The following is a 25,022-nucleotide window of genomic DNA, read 5'->3' as shown; positions in this document are numbered from 1 at the left end:
TGGTGTGGTGAGGTCCCTCAGTATGGTGATAATATGGTATGGTGAGGTCCCTCAGTATGGTGATAATATGGTATGGTGAGGTCCCTCAGTATGGTGATAATATGGATAATGTTTGTGTACTCTTCAGTAATAACCAGTCGGTCAGTCTTCAGGGCGGTCTCTAGGTTCTGTGTGTGTGTGTACCTCTCTTCAGTAATAACCAGTCGGTCAGTCTTCAGGGCGGTCTCTAGGTTCTGTGTCTGCAGCAGTAGTTTGTCTACCGTCACAGAGTGCTGCTTCCTCTGTTGTTCCAGCTCTCTCTCTGATGCTGCCAACGCCCCCAGAGCACTGCTCAGCCTGCACACACACACACACACACACACACACACACACACACACACACATTGTGAGTGATATGATGAGGCAGCTCTCTCCTTCCATTGTGAGTGATATGATAAATAAATAATGTTGCCCTTGGTTCTATCCCTTTGTATATCCAAGCCCTCAGTTTGTGAATGACAATGCTATTGCTCCTTTGTTCTAGTTGTGATGGCAGACATCTCATCTGTCTAGTGTTAAACCCATATTCCTGTTACTTTGTCATGTCTGCACCTTTGTTGATGTTTTCCTTCCAAACCACCACATTATTCCCAACCTACTGGCCTTAAAAACCCTCCATTACAGTCCATGGTGGCAGCAACAGTCCTGAACATAGTTTACAGTCCATGGTGGCAGCAACAGTCCTGAACATAGTTTACAGTCCATGGTGGCAGCAACAGTCCTGAACATAGTTTACAGTCCATGGTGGCAGCAACAGTCCTGAACATAGTTTACAGTCCATGGTGGCAGCAACAGTCCTGAACATAGTTTACAGTCCATGGTGGCAGCAACAGTCCTGAACATAGTTTACAGTCCATGGTGGCAGCAACAGTCCTGAACCTATCTTACAGTCCATGGTCCAGCAACAGTCCTGAACCTGGCTTACAGTCCATGGTGGCAGCAACCCTGAAACTAGTTTACAGTCCACTCCAGTCCTTTTCTTTAAACACACATTCTAAACACATCACATGGGCTTGGGACCCGGCTAGCCTGCATGCCACAGATGGCTAACGCATAGGCAATTTGCTGAGAGTTAACACACAAACACGTTGTCATACTTGTCATTCAGTATGTTGTGGTCCTGCTGGCTCTGGTCCAGACAGCTCTGTCTCTCTCTCAGCTCACCCAGAAGAGACGTCACCTGGGCCTTCAGCGCCTCGCCATCCTTAGCCAGCTACACAAACACCATAGACAGAGAGATAAAAATAGTTAATACTCAAGACAGTGAGAGAGAGTTGTTACTCTGACACACAGAGAGAGTTGTTACTCCGTGACACACAGAGAGAGTTGTTACTCTGACACACAGAGAGAGTTGTTACTCTGACACACAGAGAGAGTTGTTACTCTGACACACAGAGAGAGTTGTTACTCTGACACACAGAGAGAGTTGTTACTCTGACACACAGAGAGAGTTGTTACTCTGACACACAGAGAGAGTTGTTACTCTGACACACAGAGAGAGTTGTTACTCTGACACACAGAGAGAGTTGTTACTCCGACACACAGAGAGAGATGTTACTCCGTGACACAGAGAGAGTTGTTACTCTGACACACAGAGAGAGTTGTTACTCCGTGACACAGAGAGAGTTGTTACTCTGACACACAGAGAGAGTTGTTACTCTGACACACAGAGAGAGATGTTACTCCGTGACACAGAGAGAGATGTTACTCTGACACACAGAGAGAGTTGTTACTCTGACACACAGAGAGAGTTGTTACTCCGTGACACAGAGAGAGTTGTTACTCTGACACACAGAGAGAGTTGTTACTCCGTGACACAGAGAGAGAGAGAGAGAGTTGTTACTCCGTGACACAGAGAGAGAGAGAGTTGTTACTCAGACAATACGATGCAGTAGGACTGAGTGTTAGGGACAACATGTGCTGTGTGTTGTGAGTGTTTCAAATCCCATTTTATTTGTCACATGCGCCGAATACAACAGGTGTAGACCTTACCTTGAAATGCTTATTTACAAGCCCTCAACCAACAATGCAATTAAGAAAAATAAGAGTTAAGAAAATATTTACTAAATAAACGAAAGTAAAAAATAAAGTAACAATAAAATAACTAATGAGGCTATATGCAGGGGGTACCGGTACCGGGGTAGGGCCTTCCTCTGACACCGCCTGGTATAGAGGTCCTGGATGGCAGGAAGCTTGGCCCCAGTGATGTACTGGGCCGTACGCACTACCCTCTGTTGCGCCTTGCAGTCGGAGGCCGAGCAGTTGCCATACCAGGCGGTGATGCAACCAGTCAGGATGCTCTCGATGGTGCAGCTGTAGAACTTTATGAGGATCTGAGGACCCATGCCAAATCTTTTCAGTCTCCTGAGGGGGAATAGGCGTTGTCGTGCCCTCTTCACGACTGTCTTGGTGTGTTTGGACCATGATAGTTTGTTGGTGATGTTGACACCAAGGAACTTGAAGCTCTCAACCTGCTCCACTACAGCCCCGTCGATGAGAATGGGGGCGTGCTCAGTCCTCTTTTTTTTCCTGTAGTCCACAATCATCTCCTTTGTCTTGGTCACGTTGAGGGAGAGGTTGTTGTCCTGGCACCACACGGCCAGGTCTCTGACCTCCTCCCTATAGGCTGTCTCATCGTTGTCGGTGATCAGGCCTACCACTGTTGTGCCGTCGGCAAACTTAATGATGGTGTTGGAGTAGTGCCTGGCCATGCAGTCATGGGTGAACAAGGAGTACAGGAGGGAATTAAGCACGCACCCCTGAGGAGCCCCCGTGTTGAGGATCAGCGTGGCGGATGTGTTGTTGCCTACCCTTACCACCTGGGGGCGGCACGTCAGGAAGTCCAGGATCCAGTTGCAGAGGGAGGTGTTTAGTCCCAGGGTCCTTAGCTTAGTGATGAGCTTTGAGGGCACTATGGTGTTGAACGCTGAGCTGTAGTCAATGAATAGCATTCTCACTTAGGTGTTCCTTTTGTCCAGGTGTGAAAGGGAAGTGTGGAGTGCAATAGAGATTGCATCATCTGTGGATCTGTTGAGGTGGTATGCAAATTGGAGTGGGTCTAGGGTTTATTGGATAATGGTGTTGACGTGAGCCATGACCAGCCTTTCAAAGCACTTCATGGCTACAGATGTGAGTGCTACGGTCTGTAGTCATTTAGGCAGGTTATCTTAGTGTTCTTGGGCACGGGGACTATGGTGGTCTGCTTGAAACATGTTGGTATTACAGACTGTCAGGGACAGGTTGAAAATGTCAGTGAAGACACTTGCCAGTTGGTCAGCGCATGCTCTGAGTTCGCGTCCTGTTTAAAAGGTCTTACTCACATCAGCTACGGAGAGCGTGATCACACAGTCGTCCGGAATAGCTGGTGAGCTCAAGCATGCTTCAGTGTTGCTTGCCTTGAAGCGCGCATAGAAGTTATTTAGCACATCTGGTACGCTCGTGTCACTGGGCAGCTCGCGGCTGGGCTTCCCTTTGTAGTCTGTAATAGTTTTCAAGCCCTGCCACATCCGACGAGCGTCGGAGCCGGTGTAGTAGGATTCAAAGTTTGATGGTTCATCGGAGGGCGTAGCGGGATTTCTTATGGTCAGATTTGCCAAATGGAGGGCGAGGGAGAGCTTTGTATGTGTCTCTGTGTGTGGAGTAAAGGTGGTCTAGAGTTTTTTTCCCTCTGGTTGAACATTTAACATGCTGGTAGAAATTAGGTAAAACTGATTTAAGTTTCCCTGCATTAAAGTCCCCGGCCACTAGGAGAGCCGCCTCTGGATGAGCGTTTTCCTGTTTGCTTATGGCCTTATACAGCTCATTGAGTGCGGTCTTAGTGCCAGCATCGGTTTGTGGTGGTAAATAAACAGCTACGAAGAATATAGATGAAAACTCTCTTGGTAGATAGTGGGTCTACAGCTTATCATGAGGTAATCTACCTCAGGCGAGCAAAACCTTAATATTAGATTTCGCACACCAGCTTTTATTGACAAACAGACACAGACCGCCACCCCTTGTCTTACCAGAGGCAGCTGTTCTGTCTTGCCGACGCACGGAAAAACCAGCCAACTGTATATTATCCATGTCGTCATTCAGCCACGACTCGGTGAAACATAAGATATTACCGTTTTTAATGTCCCGTTGGTAGGATAGTCTCGAACAGAGCTCATCCAGTTTATTCTCCAGTGATTGCATATTGGCCAATAGAACGGATGGTAGAGGCGAGTTACCCACTCGCCGATGAATTCTCACAAGGCACCCTGAACTCCGCCCCCTGTATCGGCGTCTCTTCATGTGAATGACGGGGATTTGGGCCCGGGCCGGTATCAGCAGTAAATCCTTCGCGTACGACTCAGTAAGGAAAAACTCTTCGTCCAGTTCGAGGTGAGTAATCGCTGTTCTGATGTCCAGAAGCTCTTTTCGGTCATAAGAGACGGTGGCAGAAACATTATGTACAAAATAAGTTACAAACAATGCGAAAAAACGCACAATTGGTTAGGAGCCTGTAAAACGGCAGCCGTCCCCTCCGGCGCCATTCTCCTCCGGCGCCATTTGTGGTGTGTGTGTGTGTTGTGAGTGTAGTGAGTGCAGTGTGTCTACCTGGGCACAGTCCTTGTCCTTCTGTTTAAGCAGCACTTCAGTTCTGTCTCTCTGAGCTGAACTCTTCTGGAGTGAATCTAACTTCTCCTGCAGCTCTCTGTACCTACACACACAGTTGCAGGTCTTTAGTAGCACTGTTCAGAATTACAAGGCAAAATAGAGAGATACTCTAGACAGTTCTTACCTGCACTGCGTGGCTTGTAGCTGCTCTGTGAGTTTGGCCAGGTGGGAGCTGAGGAGACAGGAGGCAGAAACATCAGCACACACACACACGGACACGTTGCAGGAAGTGATGAGGAAATTATGTCATACCTTTCAGATGGGGGCGGGGCATCGGAATGCTGAACCGTTTCCTCGGTAACACCACAACTCTAAGGAACACAAGCATGCCTTTACCTTCCATTTTTAATATTTGCATTCACATTTTAGCCCATTATTTCATTTCATGGTATCCAATTGTATAGTTACGACCTCGTCTGTGAGGCAACTCCCCAGCGTTCTCAGGAGAGGTGACGGGTGGGACATGCGTCCTCTGAAACATGCTCCGCCAAACCACGCTGCGTCTTATCACACTGCTCACTAACCCAGAAGTCAGACAAACCAATGTGTCAGAGGGAACGCCGTTCAACGTGAAGTCAGCTTGAAGGCGCCGCTACAGCGTGCTGAGACTTGGAATCCCCTGACTACCCTCCCCTCCCCTAACTCGGACGATGCTAGGCCAATTGTGCACGTCCCTTGGGATCTCCCGGTCAAAATCTGGAATCGAACCAGGTTGTAGTGGCGTCCCTCTGCACTCGGGAGGCCCTACCTTCTATTGTTGATTTCTACACAGAATGACCCTAACACCACACACACACTACCTGTGCCTGATCCAGTCTGGTTCCGAGTTGCTCAACTGAGCGACGAAGGCGGTCTCTCTCCCTCCCTCCTCCCTCTCTCTCTCCTCCCTCTCTCCTCCTCTCTCTCTCCTCCCTCTCTCTCTCCTCCCTCCCTCTCTCTCTCTCTCTCCCTCTCCTCCCCCTCCCTCTCTCCCTCCTCTCCCTCCTCTCCCTCTCCCTCCTCCCTCTCCCTCTCTCCCTCCTCCCTCCCTCCTCCCTCCCTCTCCCTCTCCCTCCCCTCTCCCTCCTCCCTGCCTCTCCCTCTCCCTCTCCCCTCTCTCCCTCCCTCTCCCCTCTCCCTCCCCTCCCTCTCCCCCTCCCTCTCCCCTCCTCCTCCCTCCCCTCCCTCTCCCCCTCCCTCCTCCCTCTCTCCCTCTCTCTCTCCAGCTCTTCATTCCTCCTCCTCAGATCTCTCATCCCTTCTTCCAACTGCTCTTTGTGGATCTTCAGCAGCTGGAGAAACTCATTCCCTCCAGAGGGCTCAGAAAGAGGGAGTGAGGAGCGAAAGAGGAAGACCGAAGAGGGGTTGATAGACACAGCATATCCAATAGAAGCTTTGCGGGCCAATACAGTACACTAACTACAATACACTAACTAGAGTACACTAACTACACTACACTACATCACACTCCCTACACTAACTACAGTATATTACCAACTACAGTGCCCTAACTATACCAACTACAGTACCCTAACTAACTATACCAACTACAGTACACTAACTAACTATACCAACTACAGTACCCTAACTATACCAACTACAGTACACTAACTATACCAACTACAGTACACTACCTATACCAACTACAGTACCCTAACTAACTATACCAACTACAGTACCCTACCTAACTTTACCAACTACAGTACCCTAACTAACTATACCAACTACAGTACCCTAACTATACCAACTACAGTACCCTAACTATACCAACTACAGTACACTACCTAACTATACCAACTACAGTACCCTAACTAACTATACCAACTACAGTACCTAACTATACCAACTACAGTACCCTAACTATACCAACTACAGTACCCTACCTAACTATACCAACTACAGTACCCTAACTAACTATACCAACTACAGTACCCTAACTAACTATACCAACTACAGTACCCTACCTAACTATACCAACTACAGTACCCTACCTAACTATACCAACTACAGTACCCTACCTAACTATACCAACTACAGTACCCTAACTATACCAACTACAGTACCCTACCTAACTATACCAACTACAGTACCCTAACTAACTATACCAACTACAGTACCCTAACTATACCAACTACAGTAACTAACTATACCAACTACAGTACCCTAACTATACCAACTACAGTACCCTAACTATACCAACTACAGTACACTAACTATACCAACTACAGTACCCTAACTAACTATACCAACTACAGTACCTAACTATACCAACTACAGTACCCTAACTATACCAACTACAGTACCCTAACTATACCAACTACAGTACACTACCTAACTATACCAACTACAGTACCCTAACTATACCAACTACAGTACCCTAACTATACCAACTACAGTACCCTAACTATACCAACTACAGTACACTACCTAACTATACCAACTACAGTACCCTAACTATACCAACTACAGTACCCTACCTAACTATACCAACTACAGTACCCTACCTAACTATACCAACTACAGTACCCTACCTAACTATACCAACTACAGTACCCTAACCTTACCAACTACAGTACCCTACCTAACTATACCAACTACAGTACCCTAACTATACCAACTACAGTACCCTAACTATACCAACTACAGTACCCTAACTATACCAACTACAGTACCCTAACTATACCAACTACAGTACCTAACTATACCAACTACAGTACCCTAACTATACCAACTACAGTACCCTAACTATACCAACTACAGTACCCTAACTATACCAACTACAGTACCCTAACTATACCAACTACAGTACACTACCTAACTATACCAACTACAGTACACTACCTAACTATACCAACTACAGTACCCTACCTAACTATACCAACTACAGTACCCTACCTAACTATACCAACTACAGTACCCTAACTAACTATACCAACTACAGTACCCTAACTAACTATACCAACTACAGTACCCTACCTAACTATACCAACTACAGTACCCTACCTAACTATACCAACTACAGCACCCTAACTATACCAACTACAGTACACTAACTATACCAACTACAGTACCCTACCTAACTATACCAACTACAGTACCCTACCTAACTATACCAACTACAGTACCCTACCTAACTATACCAACTACAGTACCCTACCTAACTATACCAACTACAGTACCCTACCTAACTATACCAACTACAGTACCCTAACTAACTATACCAACTACAGTACCCTAACTAACTATACCAACTACAGTACCCTACCTTACTATACCAACTACAGTAACTAACTATACCAACTACAGTACCCTAACTATACCAACTACAGTACCCTAACTATACCAACTACAGTACACTAACTAACTATACCAACTACAGTACCCTAACTAACTATACCAACTACAGTACCCTAACTAACTATACCAACTACAGTACCCTACCTAACTATACCAACTACAGTACCCTACCTAACTATACCAACTACAGTACCCTAACTATACCAACTACAGTACCCTAACTAACTATACCAACTACAGTACCCTACCTAACTATACCAACTACAGTACCTAACTATACCAACTACAGTACCCTACCTAACTATACCAACTACAGTACCCTAACTAACTATACCAACTACAGTACCTAACTATATCAACTACAGTACCCTAACTATACCAACTACAGTACCCTAACTATACCAACTACAGTACCCTACCTAACTATACCAACTACAGTACCCTACCTAACTATACCAACTACAGTACCCTACCTAACTATACCAACTACAGTACCTAACTATACCAACTACAGTACCCTACCTAACTATACCAACTACAGTACCCTACCTAACTATACCAACTACAGTACCCTACCTAACTATACCAACTACAGTACCCTACCTAACTATACCAACTACAGTACCTAACTATACCAACTACAGTACCCTACCTAACTATACCAACTACAGTACCCTACCTAACTATACCAACTACAGTACCTAACTATACCAACTACAGTACCCTACCTAACTATACCAACTACAGTACCTAACTATACCAACTACAGTACACTAACTATACCAACTACAGTACCCTACCTAACTATACCAACTACAGTACCCTAACTATACCAACTACAGTACCCTAACTATACCAACTACAGTACCCTACCTAACTATACCAACTACAGTACCCTAACTAACTATACCAACTACAGTACCTAACTATACCAACTACAGTACCCTAACTATACCAACTACAGTACCCTAACTATACCAACTACAGTACCCTAACTATACCAACTACAGTACCCTACCTAACTATACCAACTACAGTACCCTAACTAACTATACCAACTACAGTACCCTAACTAACTATACCAACTACAGTACCCTAACTAACTATACCAACTACAGTACCTAACTATACCAACTACAGTACCCTACCTAACTATACCAACTACAGTACCCTACCTAACTATACCAACTACAGTACCCTAACTATACCAACTACAGTACCCTACCTTACTATACCAACTACAGTATATTACCAACTACAGTACACTAACTACCTATACCAACTACAGTACACTACCTTCCCTATACCCACTACACTACCTTCCCTATACCCACTACACTACCTTCCCTATACCCACTACACTACCTTCCCTATACCCACTACACTACCTTCCCTATACCAACTACACTACCTTCCCTATACCCACTACACTACCTTCCTTATACCCACTACACTACCTTCCCTATACCAACTACACTACCTTCCCTATACCCACTACACTACCTTCCCTATACCCACTACACTACCTTCCCTATACCCACTACACTACCTTCCCTATACCCACTACACTACCTTCCCTATACCCACTACACTACCTTCCCTATACCAACTACACTACCTTCCCTATACCCACTACACTACCTTCCCTATACCCACTACACTACCTTCCCCTATACCCACTACACTACCTTCCCTATACCCACTACACTACCTTCCCTATACCCACTACACTACCTTCCCTATACCCACTACACTACCTTCCCTATACCAACTACACTACCTTCCCTATACCCACTACACTACCTTCCCTATACCAACTACACTACCTTCCCTATACCCACTACACTACCTTCCCTATACCAACTACACTACCTTCCCTATACCAACTACACTACCTTCCCTATACCAACTACACTACCTTCCCTATACCAACTACACTACACTACCTTCCCTATACCAACTACACTCCAGTACAGGCTTGGATTAAATTGAAAGAATTAGAAGGTAAACAAAGCTGCTTGCCCCTCCCCCTTCGCCCTCCCTGATTGAGGGGGGAGGACTGGGGGAGGGGCTACTCCTGGAGTTTACCGCACACACGATGCAGAAACTCCTCCCCCTTCTCCCTCAGGTTCTTACCAAGCTGCGTAGCATCATCTGTTCATTTTCCTCTGCTCTCTTCTCCATCCGTCTGTCTGTCACCTGTCAACCAGGAAATACAGCACAATGTGTTGATGGATCAATCTCTCCTACCTCTTCTCCAGCCATCTGTCTACCCACCAGGATTGGGCTCAATTCAGAATTTTGGAATTTACTCCTGTTCAACTCATGAGTTTAAATTCTAATTGAATTGGCCACACCCCACAGTATATAGAATTTGAGTGACAGGATGTAGAATTTAATTCAGTGCAATGCAAATAAATTCCACTCAGTCATAGAACATGAACGTTTTCATTGAATCTGACAGGTCACACTTCCAGATACTAAAAAAATCACTTTTCTCTGGAAACAATGTTTGTATACTCTTAGTGCTTAGAATAGCCAATTATACACTGAGTGGACAAAACATTAGGAACACCTTCCTAATATTGAGTGGCACCCCCTTTTGCCCTCGGAACCAATTCATCAGGGTATGGACTCTACAAGGAACAGCCTCAATTCATCAGGGTATGGACTCTACAAGGAACAGCCTCAATTCATCAGGGTATGAACTCTACAAGGAACAGCCTCAATTCATCAGGGTATGGACTCTACAAGGAACAGCCTCAATTCATCAGGGCATGGACTCTACAAGGAACAGCCTCAATTCATCAGGGCATGAACTCTACAAGGAACAGCCTCAATTCATCAGGGCATGAACTCTACAAGGAACAGCCTCAATTCATCGGGGTATGAACTCTACAAGGAACAGCCTCAATTCATCAGGGCATGGACTCTACAAGGAACAGCCTCAATTCATCAGGGCATGAACTCTACAAGGAACAGCCTCAATTCATCAGGGCATGGACTCTACAAGGAACAGCCTCAATTCATCAGGGCATGAACTCTACAAGGAACAGCCTCAATTCATCAGGGCATGGACTCTACAAGGAACAGCCTCAATTCATCGGGGTATGGACTCTACAAGGAACAGCCTCAATTCATCAGGGCATGAACTCTACAAGGAACAGCCTCAATTCATCAGGGTATGGACTCTACAAGGAACAGCCTCAATTCATCAGGGCATGGACTCTACAAGGAACAGCCTCAATTCATCAGGGCATGGACTCTACAAGGAACAGCCTCAATTCATCGGGGTATGGACTCTACAAGGAACAGCCTCAATTCATCGGGGTATGGACTCTACAAGGAACAGCCTCAATTCATCAGGGCATGAACTCTACAAGGAACAGCCTCAATTCATCAGGGTATGGACTCTACAAGGAACAGACTCAATTCATCAGGGCATGGACTCTACAAGGAACAGCCTCAATTCATCGGGGTATGAACTCTACAAGGAACAGCCTCAATTCATCGGGGTATGAACTCTACAAGGAACAGCCTCAATTCATCGGGGTATGAACTCTACAAGGAACAGCCTCAATTCATCAGGGCATGGACTCTACAAGGAACAGCCTCAATTCATCAGGGCATGAACTCTACAAGGAACAGCCTCAATTCATCAGGGCATGGACTCTACAAGGAACAGCCTCAATTCATCAGGGCATGAACTCTACAAGGAACAGCCTCAATTCATCAGGGCATGAACTCTACAAGGAACAGCCTCAATTCATCAGGGCATGAACTCTACAAGGAACAGCCTCAATTCATCAGGGCATGAACTCTACAAGGAACAGCCTCAATTCATCGGGGTATGGACTCTACAAGGAACAGCCTCAATTCATCAGGGCATGAACTCTACAAGGAACAGCCTCAATTCATCAGGGCATGAACTCTACAAGGTGTTGAAATCATTCCACAGGGATGCTGACCCATGTTGACTCCGATGCTTCCTACAGTTGTCAAGTTGGCAGGATGTCCTTTGGGTGGTGGACCATTCTTGATACACACGGCAAACTGTTGAGCGTGAAAAACCAATAAGAGATTATAGCTTTCACCTGGTTAGTCTGTCATGGAAAGAGCAGGTGCTCCTAATGTTTTTTGTACACTCACTGTATTTCCACCAACCATTTCATTTGTTTGGCTTCTTTTTGAAGGCCTCAGGGTCAACTTGAGGGTTAAGCTAATTTATTCTGGAAAATGTTGTATTTTCCCCACTGAACTTAATTAGTAACTGATTAATGAAATATAATAACTTAAAATGAATGATCAAGGAAAACAAATGAATATTCTAAGAGTTTGTCCTGAAAATAAATTGTTTAAACAATATTTTATATGCATGTATATAACGAAATGTTTGATGTACAAGATGTATATTTGATAGAATAGAAGAGGCAATTCTGTATCATGTTTACTACTTAAATTCAACTCCACTTCAAGAATGTATTAGGTATTCTGAATCCAACCATCCCTCCCTCTGTACTGACCAGTGAGGATGCCATGGGTCCGTTGGTCTCTGAGCTCTTCTCCTGCTCCCCTCCCCTCCCAGGACCCCCATTGGAGCTGCAGTTGGTGGAGTTGGGGCAGGAGCCCTGGCTGAAACTGGGGCCGTTGACCAGCAGGCCTTGGTCAGCTCCAGGGTTGGAGGGGCTGGCCAGGCTGGTGAGGCTGTGGTTCTCCCTGGCCAGTCTCTCCACTAGAGCCCGGGCCTCCTGGAAACGACAGCTGAGGAACTCCCTCTCTTCTCTAGACCTCCGCTGCCATCCCTCCATCTCCTCACAGCGCTCACGCAGGGCCTGGTTGCTGCGCCGCAACGCCTCTACGCACGCACACACACACACACACACACAGAAATAGCATTAATACTCACAGCGCTCACGCAGGGCCTGGTTGCTGCGCCGCAACGTCTCTACGCACACACACACACAATCTGTGCCTCATTGTGGATCAAAGAAAGTCTTCCAGTGGTGTGAGAGACGTACCTCGGAGCTGCTGGTTGTCTCCCAGTAGTCTGGTCACCACCTCATTGGCTGCCAGCTCAAGTGGAACCCGGAGAGCCCCGCCTCCCTCGTCCCCCACCATCTCCCACGTGTCTGTCTGAGGCTGCACCATGCTGCTGAACCATGTTAACATCAGACACACATCATACATACATGGTATCATACATGTAGACAGACACACATCATACATACAGTGGGGAGAACAAGTATTTGATACACTGCCGATTTTGCAGGTTTTCCTACTTACAAAGCATGTAGAGGTCTGTGATTTTTATCATAGGTACACTTCAACTGTGAGAGACGGAATCTAAAACAAAAATCCAGAAAATCACATTGTATGATTTAAGTAATTAATTTGCATTTTATTGCATGATATAAGTATTTGATCACCTACCAACCAGTAAGAATTCCGGCTCTCACAGACCTGTTAGGTTTTCTTTAAGAAGCCCTCCTGTTCTCCACTCATTACCTGTATTAACTGCACCTGTTTGAACTCGTTACCTGTATGAAAGACACCTGTCCACACACTCAATCAAAGACTCCAATCTCTCCACAATGGCCAAGACCAGAGAGCTGTGTAAGGACATCAGGGATAAAATTGTAGACCTGCACAAGGCTGGGATGGGCTACAGGACAATAGGCAAGCAGCTTGGTGAGAAGGCAACAACTGTTGGCGCAATTATTAGAAAATGGAAGAAGTTCGAGATGACGGTCAATCACCCTCGGTCTGGGGCTCCATGCAATATCTCACCTCGTGGGGCATCAATTATCATGAGGAAGGTGAGGGATCAGCCCAGAACTACACGGCAGGACCTGGTCAATGACCTGAAGAGAGCCGGGACCACAGTCTCAAAGAAAACCATTAGTAACACACTACGCCGTCATGGATTAAAATCCTGCAGCGGACGCAAGGTCCCCCTGCTCAAGCCAGCGCATATCCAGGCCCGTCTGAAGTTTGCCAATGACCATCTGGATGATCCAGAGGAGGAATGGGAGAAGGTCATGTGGTCTGATGAGACAAAAATAGAGCTTTTTGGTCTAAATTCCACTCGTCGTGTTTGGAGGAAGAAGGATGAGTACAATCCCAAGAACACCATCCCAACCGTGAAGCATGGAGGTGGAAACATCATTCTTTGGGGATGCTTTTCTGCAAAGGGGACAGGACGACTGCACCGTATTGAAGGGAGCATGGATGGGGCCATGTATCGCGAGATCTTGGCCAACAACCTCCTTCCCTCAGTAAGAGCATTGAAGATGGGTCGTGGCTGGGTCTTCAATCATGACAACGACCCGAAACACACAGCCAGGGCAACTAAGGAGTGGCTCCGTAAGAAGCATCTCAAGGTCCTGGAGTGGCCTAGCCAGTCTCCAGACCTGAACCCAATAGAAAATCTTCGGAGGGAGCTGAAAGTCTGTATTGCCCAGCGACAGCCCAGAAACCTGAAGGATCTGGAGAAGGTCTGTATGGAGGAGTGGGCCAAAATCCCTGCTGCAGTGTGTGCAAACCTGGTCAAGACCTACAGGAAACGTATGATCTCTGTAATTGCAAACAAAGGTTTCTGTACCAAATATTAAGTTCTGCTTTTCTGATATATCAAATAATGTCATGCAATAACATGCAAATTCATTACTTAAAAATCATACAATGTGATTTTCTGGATTTTTGTTTTAGATTCCATCTCTCACAGTTGAAGTGTACCTATGATAAAATTAACAGATTGTAATTTCAGTGTCTGGGAGCTATCTGTTAAGAACTAACGTTAGCTCCCAAACGCTGAAATTACAATCTGTTAAGAACTAACGTTAACACTGAAATTACAATCTGTTAAGAACCAACGTTAACACTGAAATTACAATCTGTTAAGAACTAACATTAACACTGAAATTACAATCTGTTAAGAACTAACATTAACACTGAAATTACAATCTGTTAAGAACTAACGTTAGCTCCCAGACACTGAAATTACTATCTGTTAAGAACTAACGTTAGCTCCCAGACACTGAAATTACTATCTGTTAAGAACTAACGTTAGTAATTTCAGTGTCTGGGAGCTATCTGTTTGAGTGCACTTGAAATGTGCAGCATGCAATACCAATGGTCTTGATCATATGAAGAAATAACTCCATTGACCATTTAGCCAGTATATTGAAAGCTAGCAAACGTTACAGTTGACTAGCCTTGCCAGTTAATACTGTCAACGTCAATGTGCCTGCGTCAAATTGGGCCTTACTGCTATTAGCCCATACAAACACATTGAATAACAGATTCACTACATGGAACAACAGATAGTCCTTACTGCTATTAGCCCATACAAACACATTGAATAACAGATTCACTACATGGAACAACAGATAGTCCTTACTGCTATTAGCCCGTACAAACACATTGAATAACAGATTCACTACATGGAACAACAGATAGTCCTTACTGCTATTAGCCCGCATAAACACATTGAATAACAGATTCACTACATGGAACAACAGATAGGCCTTACTGCTATTAGCCCATACAAACACATTGAATAACAGATTCACTACATGGAACAACAGATAGTCCTTACTGCTATTAGCCCATACAAACACATTGAATAACAGATTCACTACATGGAACAACAGATAGTCCTTACTGCTATTAGCCCATACAAACACATTGAATAACAGATTCACTACATGGAACAACAGATAGGCCTTACTGCTATTAGCCCATACAAACACATTGAATAACAGATTCACTGCATGGAACAACAGATAGTCCTTACTGCTATTAGCCCGTACAAACACATTGAATAACAGATTCACTACATGGAACAATAGTCCCCAAAAAAGAATCTAAAGGAAGTTTGTTCTGAAGTGTCTGTCCTATCCTAGATGAGATATATTTGTTTTTACATGTATTGAACCCCTTATTTTTGTCATTAAACAGTCTCCATTTTCGACAGGTACCGGCGGACCTTCAGACGAGTCTTGTGAGCTTCCTAGAGCAAAACAACCGACATGTAAGTGTTGGTGAGAGTCTCACCTTTCCACCCAAACTGTTCAGACGCTACAGACAGAAGTTAGCAGATCGGCTGTACCGACTCCAGACGCTTGTGGGGGGTCGTAGGGCAAAACGGAGAACACCACGGTGTTGGAGAGTTTCATCTTCAGAGGGTCTTAATAATGCAACATAACGGCGGTGGATTGAGACGCATCCAATGCAACATAACGGCGGTGGATTGAGACGCATCCAACGCAACATAACGGCGGTGGATTGAGACGCATCCAACGCAACATAACGGCGGTGGATTGAGACGCATCCAACGCAACAACAAAAAAAACATCTCTAGCTTTTAAACTGACATTTTTTTATGGGGATGTTTGTATTATGCTAATTCGATTTCCGCGGAGGCTCGGACATCGACCTCAGGGGGTTAGAAATGAAAAGCTGAAATGTCTTGAGTCAATAAGTATTCAACGCCTTTGTTGTGGTATGCATAAATAAATTCAGGAGTGAAAATGTGCTTAACAAAGTCACAAGTTTCAAGATTTAATGTAACGTGGACAAGTACAGTGAAATGCCTTTCTTGCAAACTCTAAACCCAACAATACAGTAATCAATAACAAGGTAATACTAAAAATAACCAGGTAGACCAAAAACATGGAGAGAAATAAAAGGCCACGAGAAAGTAAGAATACTATACAAGGTCAGTTCCAGGGTCAGTAGCTATATACAGCCACTGTATGTATAGGGGTTAGGTGACTATATACAAGGTCAGTTCCAGGGTCAGTAGCTATATACAGCCACTGTATGTATTGGGGTGGGGTGACTATATACAGGGTCAGTTCCAGGGTCAGTAGCTATATACAGCCACTGTATGTATAGGGGTCAGGTGACTATATACAGGGTCAGTTCCAGGGTCAGTAGCTATATACAGCCACTGTATGTATAGGGGTTAGGTGACTATATACAGGGTCAGTTCCAATACCCACCAGTCAGCTCCGTAGCTCAGCTGGTAGAGCACGGCGCTTGTAACGCCAAGGTAGTGGGTTCGATCCCCGGGACCACCCATACACAAACATGTATGCACGCATGACTGTAAGTCGCTTTGGATAAAAGCGTCTGCTAAATGGCATATTATTATTATTATTATTATTATTATTATAACAATGTGCAGGGATACTGGAGTGATGGAGGTAGATATGTATAGGGGTTAGGGGACTATATACAGGGTCAGTTCCAGTACCATATTAACAATGTGCAGGGATACTGGAGTGATGGAGGTAGATATGTATAGGGGTAAGGTGACTATATACAGGGTCAGTTCCAGTACCATATTAACAATGTGCAGGGATACTGGAGTGATGGAGGTAGATATGTATAGGGGTAAGGTGACTATATACAGGGTCAGTTCCAGTACCATATTAACAATGTGCAGGGATACTGGAGTGATGGAGGTAGATATGTATAGGGGTAAGGTAACTAGGTATCAGGATATACACTACATGGCCAAAAGTATGTGGACACCCTTCAAATTAGTCCATTCGGCTATTTCAGCCACACCCGTTGCTGACAGGTGTATCAAATCGAGCACACAGCCATGCAATCTCCATAGACAAACATTGGCAGTAGAATGGCCTTACTGAAGAGCTCACTGACTTTCAACGTGGCAGCGTCATAGGATGCCACCTTTCCAACAAGTCAGTTGGTCAAATGTCTGCCCTGCTAGAGCTGCCCCGGTCAACTGTAAGTGCTGTTATTGTGAAGTGGAAACGTCTAAGAGCAACAACGGCTCAGCTGCGAAGTGGCAGGCCACACAAGCTCACAGAACGGGACCACGGAGTGCTGAAGCGCTTACAAATAGTCTGTCCTCAGTTGCAACACTCACTACCGAGTTCCAAACTGCCTCTGAAAGAAACTTCAGCATAAGAACTGTTAGTCGGGAGGTTCATGAACTGGGTTTCCATGGCCTAAGATCCCCATGCCTGGCTCGGAGCAGTGGAAACGCGTTCTCTGGAGTGATTAATCACGCTTCACCACCTGGCAGTCCGAACTGTTTCTGCATGTTGGTTATTGACTTGGACACGTAAAAACGTGTTTTGACATTGGGCTATTTATCAAAACATCTTGTCAACAGGAAGCAGCAACAACATCATTTTCAACTTTCATTTTAGAAATATAAATGTAACTTTCAACATTACATTTCCAATGTTATTGTACTGAATCAGGTAAAAACTGCTGAATGAGTCCAAAAACATGCTGCGGTTGATTTATTTAGATATAACGTTACCAGAAATCACCAAAACGGGTTAGCCCTGCCTACCTCTCTATAGGCAGGCAGTCTGTTCGGAGCCAGCTAGGCTCCTTTCACTTCTAGCTCCATCATGGTTGGTTCTGATACGTACCTAGTTAACCTACTGTATCTTTACCTAGCAGGCTAACAGCTAGTTATGACATTTGAAACACGGTTAGTTCACTTGCAAGTCATCCAGTCATATGAACCAGTACCTGAGCTTGAGGAGACGACATCTCCTCTGACGCCCAGCCGGTACGCACGGTGTGTAGCTACGACATCTCCTCTGACGCCCAGCCGGTACGCACAGTGTGTAGCTACTTCCAAAAAAAGGTATCAATAAAAATTATATTGCTTTTATTTACACCTTTTTGGAAGTACATACTGTGCGGAACGTACCGTGAGGACAATAGTTGCTCTGCGAAACTCCATATTTTGGTGAATCCCGAACGTATATTTGACATAACGTTTGAAGGATCCTGGGCGTCAGGAGATTGTCTCCTCAAGCCTCGGTACTGGTTCACCAGTCATATCAAGCCCACCGGTCATATCAAGCCCACGGTCATATAGGTCATATCATATAAAGCCCACCAGTCAGGTCATATAAAGCCCACCAGTCAGGTCATATAAAGCCCACCAGTCAGGTCATATCATATAAAGCCCACCAGTCAGGTCATATCATATAAAGCCCACCAGTCAGGTCATATAAAGCCCACCAGTCAGGTCATATAAAGCCCACCAGTCAGGTCATATAAAGCCCACCAGTCAGGTCATATCATATAAAGCCCACCAGTCAGGTCATATCATATAAAGCCCACCAGTCAGGTCATATAAAGCCCACCAGTCAGGTCATATCATATAAAGCCCACCAGTCAGGTCATATCATATAAAGCCCACCAGTCAGGTCATATCATATAAAGCCCACCAGTCAGGTCATATAAAGCCCACCAGTCAGGTCATATAAAGCCCACCAGTCAGGTCATATCATATAAAGCCCACCAGTCAGGTCATATCATATAAAGCCCACCAGTCAGGTCATATAAAGCCCACCAGTCAGGTCATATAAAGCCCACCAGTCAGGTCATATCATATAAAGCCCACCAGTCAGGTCATATCATATAAAGCCCACCAGTCAGGTCATATCATATAAAGCCCACCAGTCATATCATATAAAGCCCACCAGTCAGGTCATATAAAGCCCACCAGTCAGGTCATATCATATAAAGCCCACCAGTCAGGTCATATAAAGCCCACCAGTCAGGTCATATAAAGCCCACCAGTCAGGTCATATCATATAAAGCCCACCAGTCAGGTCATATCATATAAAGCCCACCAGTCAGGTCATATAAAGCCCACCAGTCAGGTCATATCATATAAAGCCCACCAGTCAGGTCATATCATATAAAGCCCACCAGTCAGGTCATATCATATAAAGCCCACCAGTCAGGTCATATCATATAAAGCCCACCAGTCAGGTCATATCATATAAAGCCCACCAGTCAGGTCATATCATATAAAGCCCACCAGTCAGGTCATATAAAGCCCACCAGTCAGGTCATATCATATAAAGCCCACCAGTCAGGTCATATAAAGCCCACCAGTCAGGTCATATAAAGCCCACCAGTCAGGTCATATAAAGCCCACCAGTCAGGTCATATCATATAAAGCCCACCAGTCAGGTCATATCATATAAAGCCCACCAGTCAGGTCATATAAAGCCCACCAGTCAGGTCATATCATATAAAGCCAACCAGTCAGGTCATATCATATAAAGCCCACCAGTCAGGTCATATCATATAAAGCCCACCAGTCAGGTCATATCATATAAAGCCCACCAGTCAGGTCATATCATATAAAGCCCACCAGTCAGGTCATATCATATAAAGCCCACCAGTCAGGTCATATCATATAAAGCCCACCAGTCAGGTCATATAAAGCCCACCAGTCAGGTCATATAAAGCCCACCAGTCATATCATATAAAGCCCACCAGTCAGGTCATATAAAGCCCACCAGTCAGGTCATATAAAGCCCACCAGTCAGGTCATATCATATAAAGCCCACCAGTCAGGTCATATAAAGCCCACCAGTCAGGTCATATAAAGCCCACCAGTCAGGTCATATCATATAAAGCCCACCAGTCATATCATATAAAGCCCACCAGTCAGGTCATATAAAGCCCACCAGTCAGGTCATATCATATAAAGCCCACCAGTCAGGTCATATCATATAAAGCCCACCAGTCAGGTCATATCATATAAAGCCCACCAGTCATATCATATAAAGCCCACCAGTCAGGTCATATAAAGCCCACCAGTCAGGTCATATCATATAAAGCCCACCAGTCAGGTCATATCATATAAAGCCCACCAGTCAGGTCATATCATATAAAGCCCACCAGTCAGGTCATATAAAGCCCACCAGTCAGGTCATATCATATAAAGCCCACCAGTCAGGTCATATAAAGCCCACCAGTCAGGTCATATCATATAAAGCCCACCAGTCAGGTCATATAAAGCCCACCAGTCAGGTCATATAAAGCCCACCAGTCAGGTCATATCATATAAAGCCCACCAGTCAGGTCATATCATATAAAGCCCACCAGTCAGGTCATATCATATAAAGCCCACCAGTCATATCATATAAAGCCCACCAGTCAGGTCATATAAAGCCCACCAGTCAGGTCATATCATATAAAGCCCACCAGTCAGGTCATATAAAGCCCACCAGTCAGGTCATATAAAGCCCACCAGTCAGGTCATATCATATAAAGCCCACCAGTCAGGTCATATCATATAAAGCCCACCAGTCAGGTCATATAAAGCCCACCAGTCAGGTCATATCATATAAAGCCCACCAGTCAGGTCATATCATATAAAGCCCACCAGTCAGGTCATATCATATAAAGCCCACCAGTCAGGTCATATCATATAAAGCCCACCAGTCAGGTCATATCATATAAAGCCCACCAGTCAGGTCATATCATATAAAGCCCACCAGTCAGGTCATATAAAGCCCACCAGTCAGGTCATATCATATAAAGCCCACCAGTCAGGTCATATAAAGCCCACCAGTCAGGTCATATAAAGCCCACCAGTCAGGTCATATAAAGCCCACCAGTCAGGTCATATCATATAAAGCCCACCAGTCAGGTCATATCATATAAAGCCCACCAGTCAGGTCATATAAAGCCCACCAGTCAGGTCATATCATATAAAGCCAACCAGTCAGGTCATATCATATAAAAGCCCACCAGTCAGGTCATATCATATAAAGCCCACCAGTCAGGTCATATCATATAAAGCCCACCAGTCAGGTCATATCATATAAAGCCCACCAGTCAGGTCATATCATATAAAGCCCACCAGTCAGGTCATATCATATAAAGCCCACCAGTCAGGTCATATAAAGCCCACCAGTCAGGTCATATAAAGCCCACCAGTCATATCATATAAAGCCCACCAGTCAGGTCATATAAAGCCCACCAGTCAGGTCATATAAAGCCCACCAGTCAGGTCATATCATATAAAGCCCACCAGTCAGGTCATATAAAGCCCACCAGTCAGGTCATATAAAGCCCACCAGTCAGGTCATATCATATAAAGCCCACCAGTCATATCATATAAAGCCCACCAGTCAGGTCATATAAAGCCCACCAGTCAGGTCATATCATATAAAGCCCACCAGTCAGGTCATATCATATAAAGCCCACCAGTCAGGTCATATCATATAAAGCCCACCAGTCATATCATATAAAGCCCACCAGTCAGGTCATATAAAGCCCACCAGTCAGGTCATATCATATAAAGCCCACCAGTCAGGTCATATCATATAAAGCCCACCAGTCAGGTCATATCATATAAAGCCCACCAGTCAGGTCATATAAAGCCCACCAGTCAGGTCATATCATATAAAGCCCACCAGTCAGGTCATATAAAGCCCACCAGTCAGGTCATATCATATAAAGCCCACCAGTCAGGTCATATCATATAAAGCCCACCAGTCAGGTCATATCATATAAAGCCCACCAGTCAGGTCATATAAAGCCCACCAGTCAGGTCATATCATATAAAGCCCACCAGTCAGGTCATATCATATAAAGCCCACCAGTCAGGTCATATCATATAAAGCCCACCAGTCAGGTCATATCATATAAAGCCCACCAGTCATATCATATAAAGCCCACCAGTCAGGTCATATCATATAAAGCCCACCAGTCAGGTCATATAAAGCCCACCAGTCAGGTCATATAAAGCCCACCAGTCAGGTCATATCATATAAAGCCCACCAGTCAGGTCATATAAAGCCCACCAGTCAGGTCATATAAAGCCCACCAGTCAGGTCATATCATATAAAGCCCACCAGTCATATCATATAAAGCCCACCAGTCAGGTCATATAAAGCCCACCAGTCAGGTCATATAAAGCCCACCAGTCAGGTCATATCATATAAAGCCCACCAGTCAGGTCATATCATATAAAGCCCACCAGTCAGGTCATATCATATAAAGCCCACCAGTCATATCATATAAAGCCCACCAGTCAGGTCATATCATATAAAGCCCACCAGTCAGGTCATATCATATAAAGCCCACCAGTCAGGTCATATCATATAAAGCCCACCAGTCAGGTCATATCATATAAAGCCCACCAGTCAGGTCATATCATATAAAGCCCACCAGTCAGGTCATATCATATAAAGCCCACCAGTCAGGTCATATCATATAAAGCCCACCAGTCAGGTCATATCATATAAATCCCACCAGTCAGGTCATATAAAGCCCACCAGTCAGGTCATATAAAGCCCACCAGTCAGGTCATATCATATAAAGCCCACCAGTCAGGTCATATAAAGCCCACCAGTCAGGTCATATAAAGCCCACCAGTCAGGTCATATCATATAAAGCCCACCAGTCAGGTCATATCATATAAAGCCCACCAGTCAGGTCATATCATATAAAGCCCACCAGTCAGGTCATATCATATAAAGCCCACCAGTCAGGTCATATCATATAAAGCCCACCAGTCATATCATATAAAGCCCACCAGTCAGGTCATATAAAGCCCACCAGTCAGGTCATATCATATAAAGCCCACCAGTCAGGTCATATAAAGCCCACCAGTCAGGTCATATCATATAAAGCCCACCAGTCAGGTCATATCATATAAAGCCCACCAGTCAGGTCATATCATATAAAGCCCACCAGTCAGGTCATATCATATAAAGCCCACCAGTCAGGTCATATCATATAAAGCCCACCAGTCAGGTCATATCATATAAAGCCCACCAGTCAGGTCATATAAAGCCCACCAGTCAGGTCATATCATATAAAGCCCACCAGTCAGGTCATATAAAGCCCACCAGTCAGGTCATATCATATAAAGCCCACCAGTCAGGTCATATCATATAAAGCCCACCAGTCAGGTCATATCATATAAAGCCCACCAGTCAGGTCATATAAAGCCCACCAGTCAGGTCATATCATATAAAGCCCACCAGTCAGGTCATATCATATAAAGCCCACCAGTCATATCATATAAAGCCCACCAGTTAGGTCATATAAAGCCCACCAGTCAGGTCATATAAAGCCCACCAGTCAGGTCATATAAAGCCCACCAGTCAGGTCATATCATATAAAGCCCACCAGTCAGGTCATATAAAGCCCACCAGTCAGGTCATATCATATAAAGCCCACCAGTCAGGTCATATCATATAAAGCCCACCAGTCAGGTCATATAAAGCCCACCAGTCAGGTCATATAAAGCCCACCAGTCAGGTCATATCATATAAAGCCCACCAGTCAGGTCATATAAAGCCCACCAGTCAGGTCATATAAAGCCCACCAGTCAGGTCATATAAAGCCCACCAGTCAGGTCATATAAAGCCCACCAGTCATATCATATAAAGCCCACCAGTCAGGTCATATAAAGCCCACCAGTCAGGTCATATCATATAAAGCCCACCAGTCAGGTCATATCATATAAAGCCCACCAGTCAGGTCATATAAAGCCCACCAGTCAGGTCATATAAAGCCCACCAGTCAGGTCATATCATATAAAGCCCACCAGTCAGTTCATATCATATAAAGCCCACCAGTCAGGTCATATAAAGCCCACCAGTCAGGTCATATAAAGCCCACCAGTCAGGTCATATAAAGCCCACCAGTCAGGTCATATAAAGCCCACCAGTCATATCATATAAAGCCCACCAGTCATATCATATAAAGCCCACCAGTCAGGTCATATCATATAAAGCCCACCAGTCATATAAAGCCCACCAGTCAGGTCATATAAAGCCCACCAGTCAGGTCATATAAAGCCCATCAGTCAGGTCATATCATATAAAGCCCACCAGTCAGGTCATATCATATAAAGCCCACCAGTCAGGTCATATAAAGCCCACCAGTCAGGTCATATCATATAAAGCCCACCAGTCAGGTCATATAAAGCCCACCAGTCAGGTCATATCATATAAAGCCCACCAGTCAGGTCATATAAAGCCCACCAGTCAGGTCATATCATATAAAGCCCACCAGTCAGGTCATATCATATAAAGCCCACCAGTCAGGTCATATCATATAAAGCCCACCAGTCAGGTCATATCATATAAAGCCCACCAGTCAGGTCATATCATATAAAGCCCACCAGTCATATCATATAAAGCCCACCAGTCAGGTCATATCATATAAAGCCCACCAGTCAGGTCATATCATATAAAGCCCACCAGTCAGGTCATATCATATAAAGCCCACCAGTCAGGTCA

General features: G+C 44.9%; 1 protein-coding gene across 8 annotated transcripts in view; it reads right to left on the bottom strand.

The window, feature by feature from the left end:
• Window positions 1-25,022, bottom strand: part of LOC121537221 (NF-kappa-B essential modulator) — a 65,568-nt gene that overhangs the window by 23,767 nt on the left and 16,779 nt on the right. For 6 of the 8 annotated variants that reach the window (XM_045207058.1, XM_045207059.1, XM_045207061.1 and 3 more), the window contains exons 2-9: window positions 12,975-13,108; window positions 12,480-12,811; window positions 10,093-10,155; window positions 4,933-4,991; window positions 4,805-4,852; window positions 4,621-4,723; window positions 1,137-1,252; window positions 184-336 (exon numbers count right to left, since the gene is read on the bottom strand). In XM_045207058.1, the coding sequence (XP_045062993.1) occupies window positions 184-336; window positions 1,137-1,252; window positions 4,621-4,723; window positions 4,805-4,852; window positions 4,933-4,991; window positions 10,093-10,155; window positions 12,480-12,811; window positions 12,975-13,104 (1,004 nt within the window). In that variant the 5' untranslated portion in view covers window positions 13,105-13,108. The remainder of the gene's footprint in view (window positions 1-183; window positions 337-1,136; window positions 1,253-4,620; window positions 4,724-4,804; window positions 4,853-4,932; window positions 4,992-10,092; window positions 10,156-12,479; window positions 12,812-12,974; window positions 13,109-25,022) is intronic. The other 2 variants (XM_045207065.1, XM_045207060.1) reach the window with 2 other exon arrangements.

This window comes from Coregonus clupeaformis, chromosome 24 (genome assembly GCF_020615455.1).
Source record: "Coregonus clupeaformis isolate EN_2021a chromosome 24, ASM2061545v1, whole genome shotgun sequence".
Taxonomy (NCBI): Eukaryota; Metazoa; Chordata; class Actinopteri; order Salmoniformes; family Salmonidae; genus Coregonus; species Coregonus clupeaformis.
Note: the sequence above shows the minus strand (reverse complement) of the source record. Positions and strands in the feature narration are given on the sequence as shown.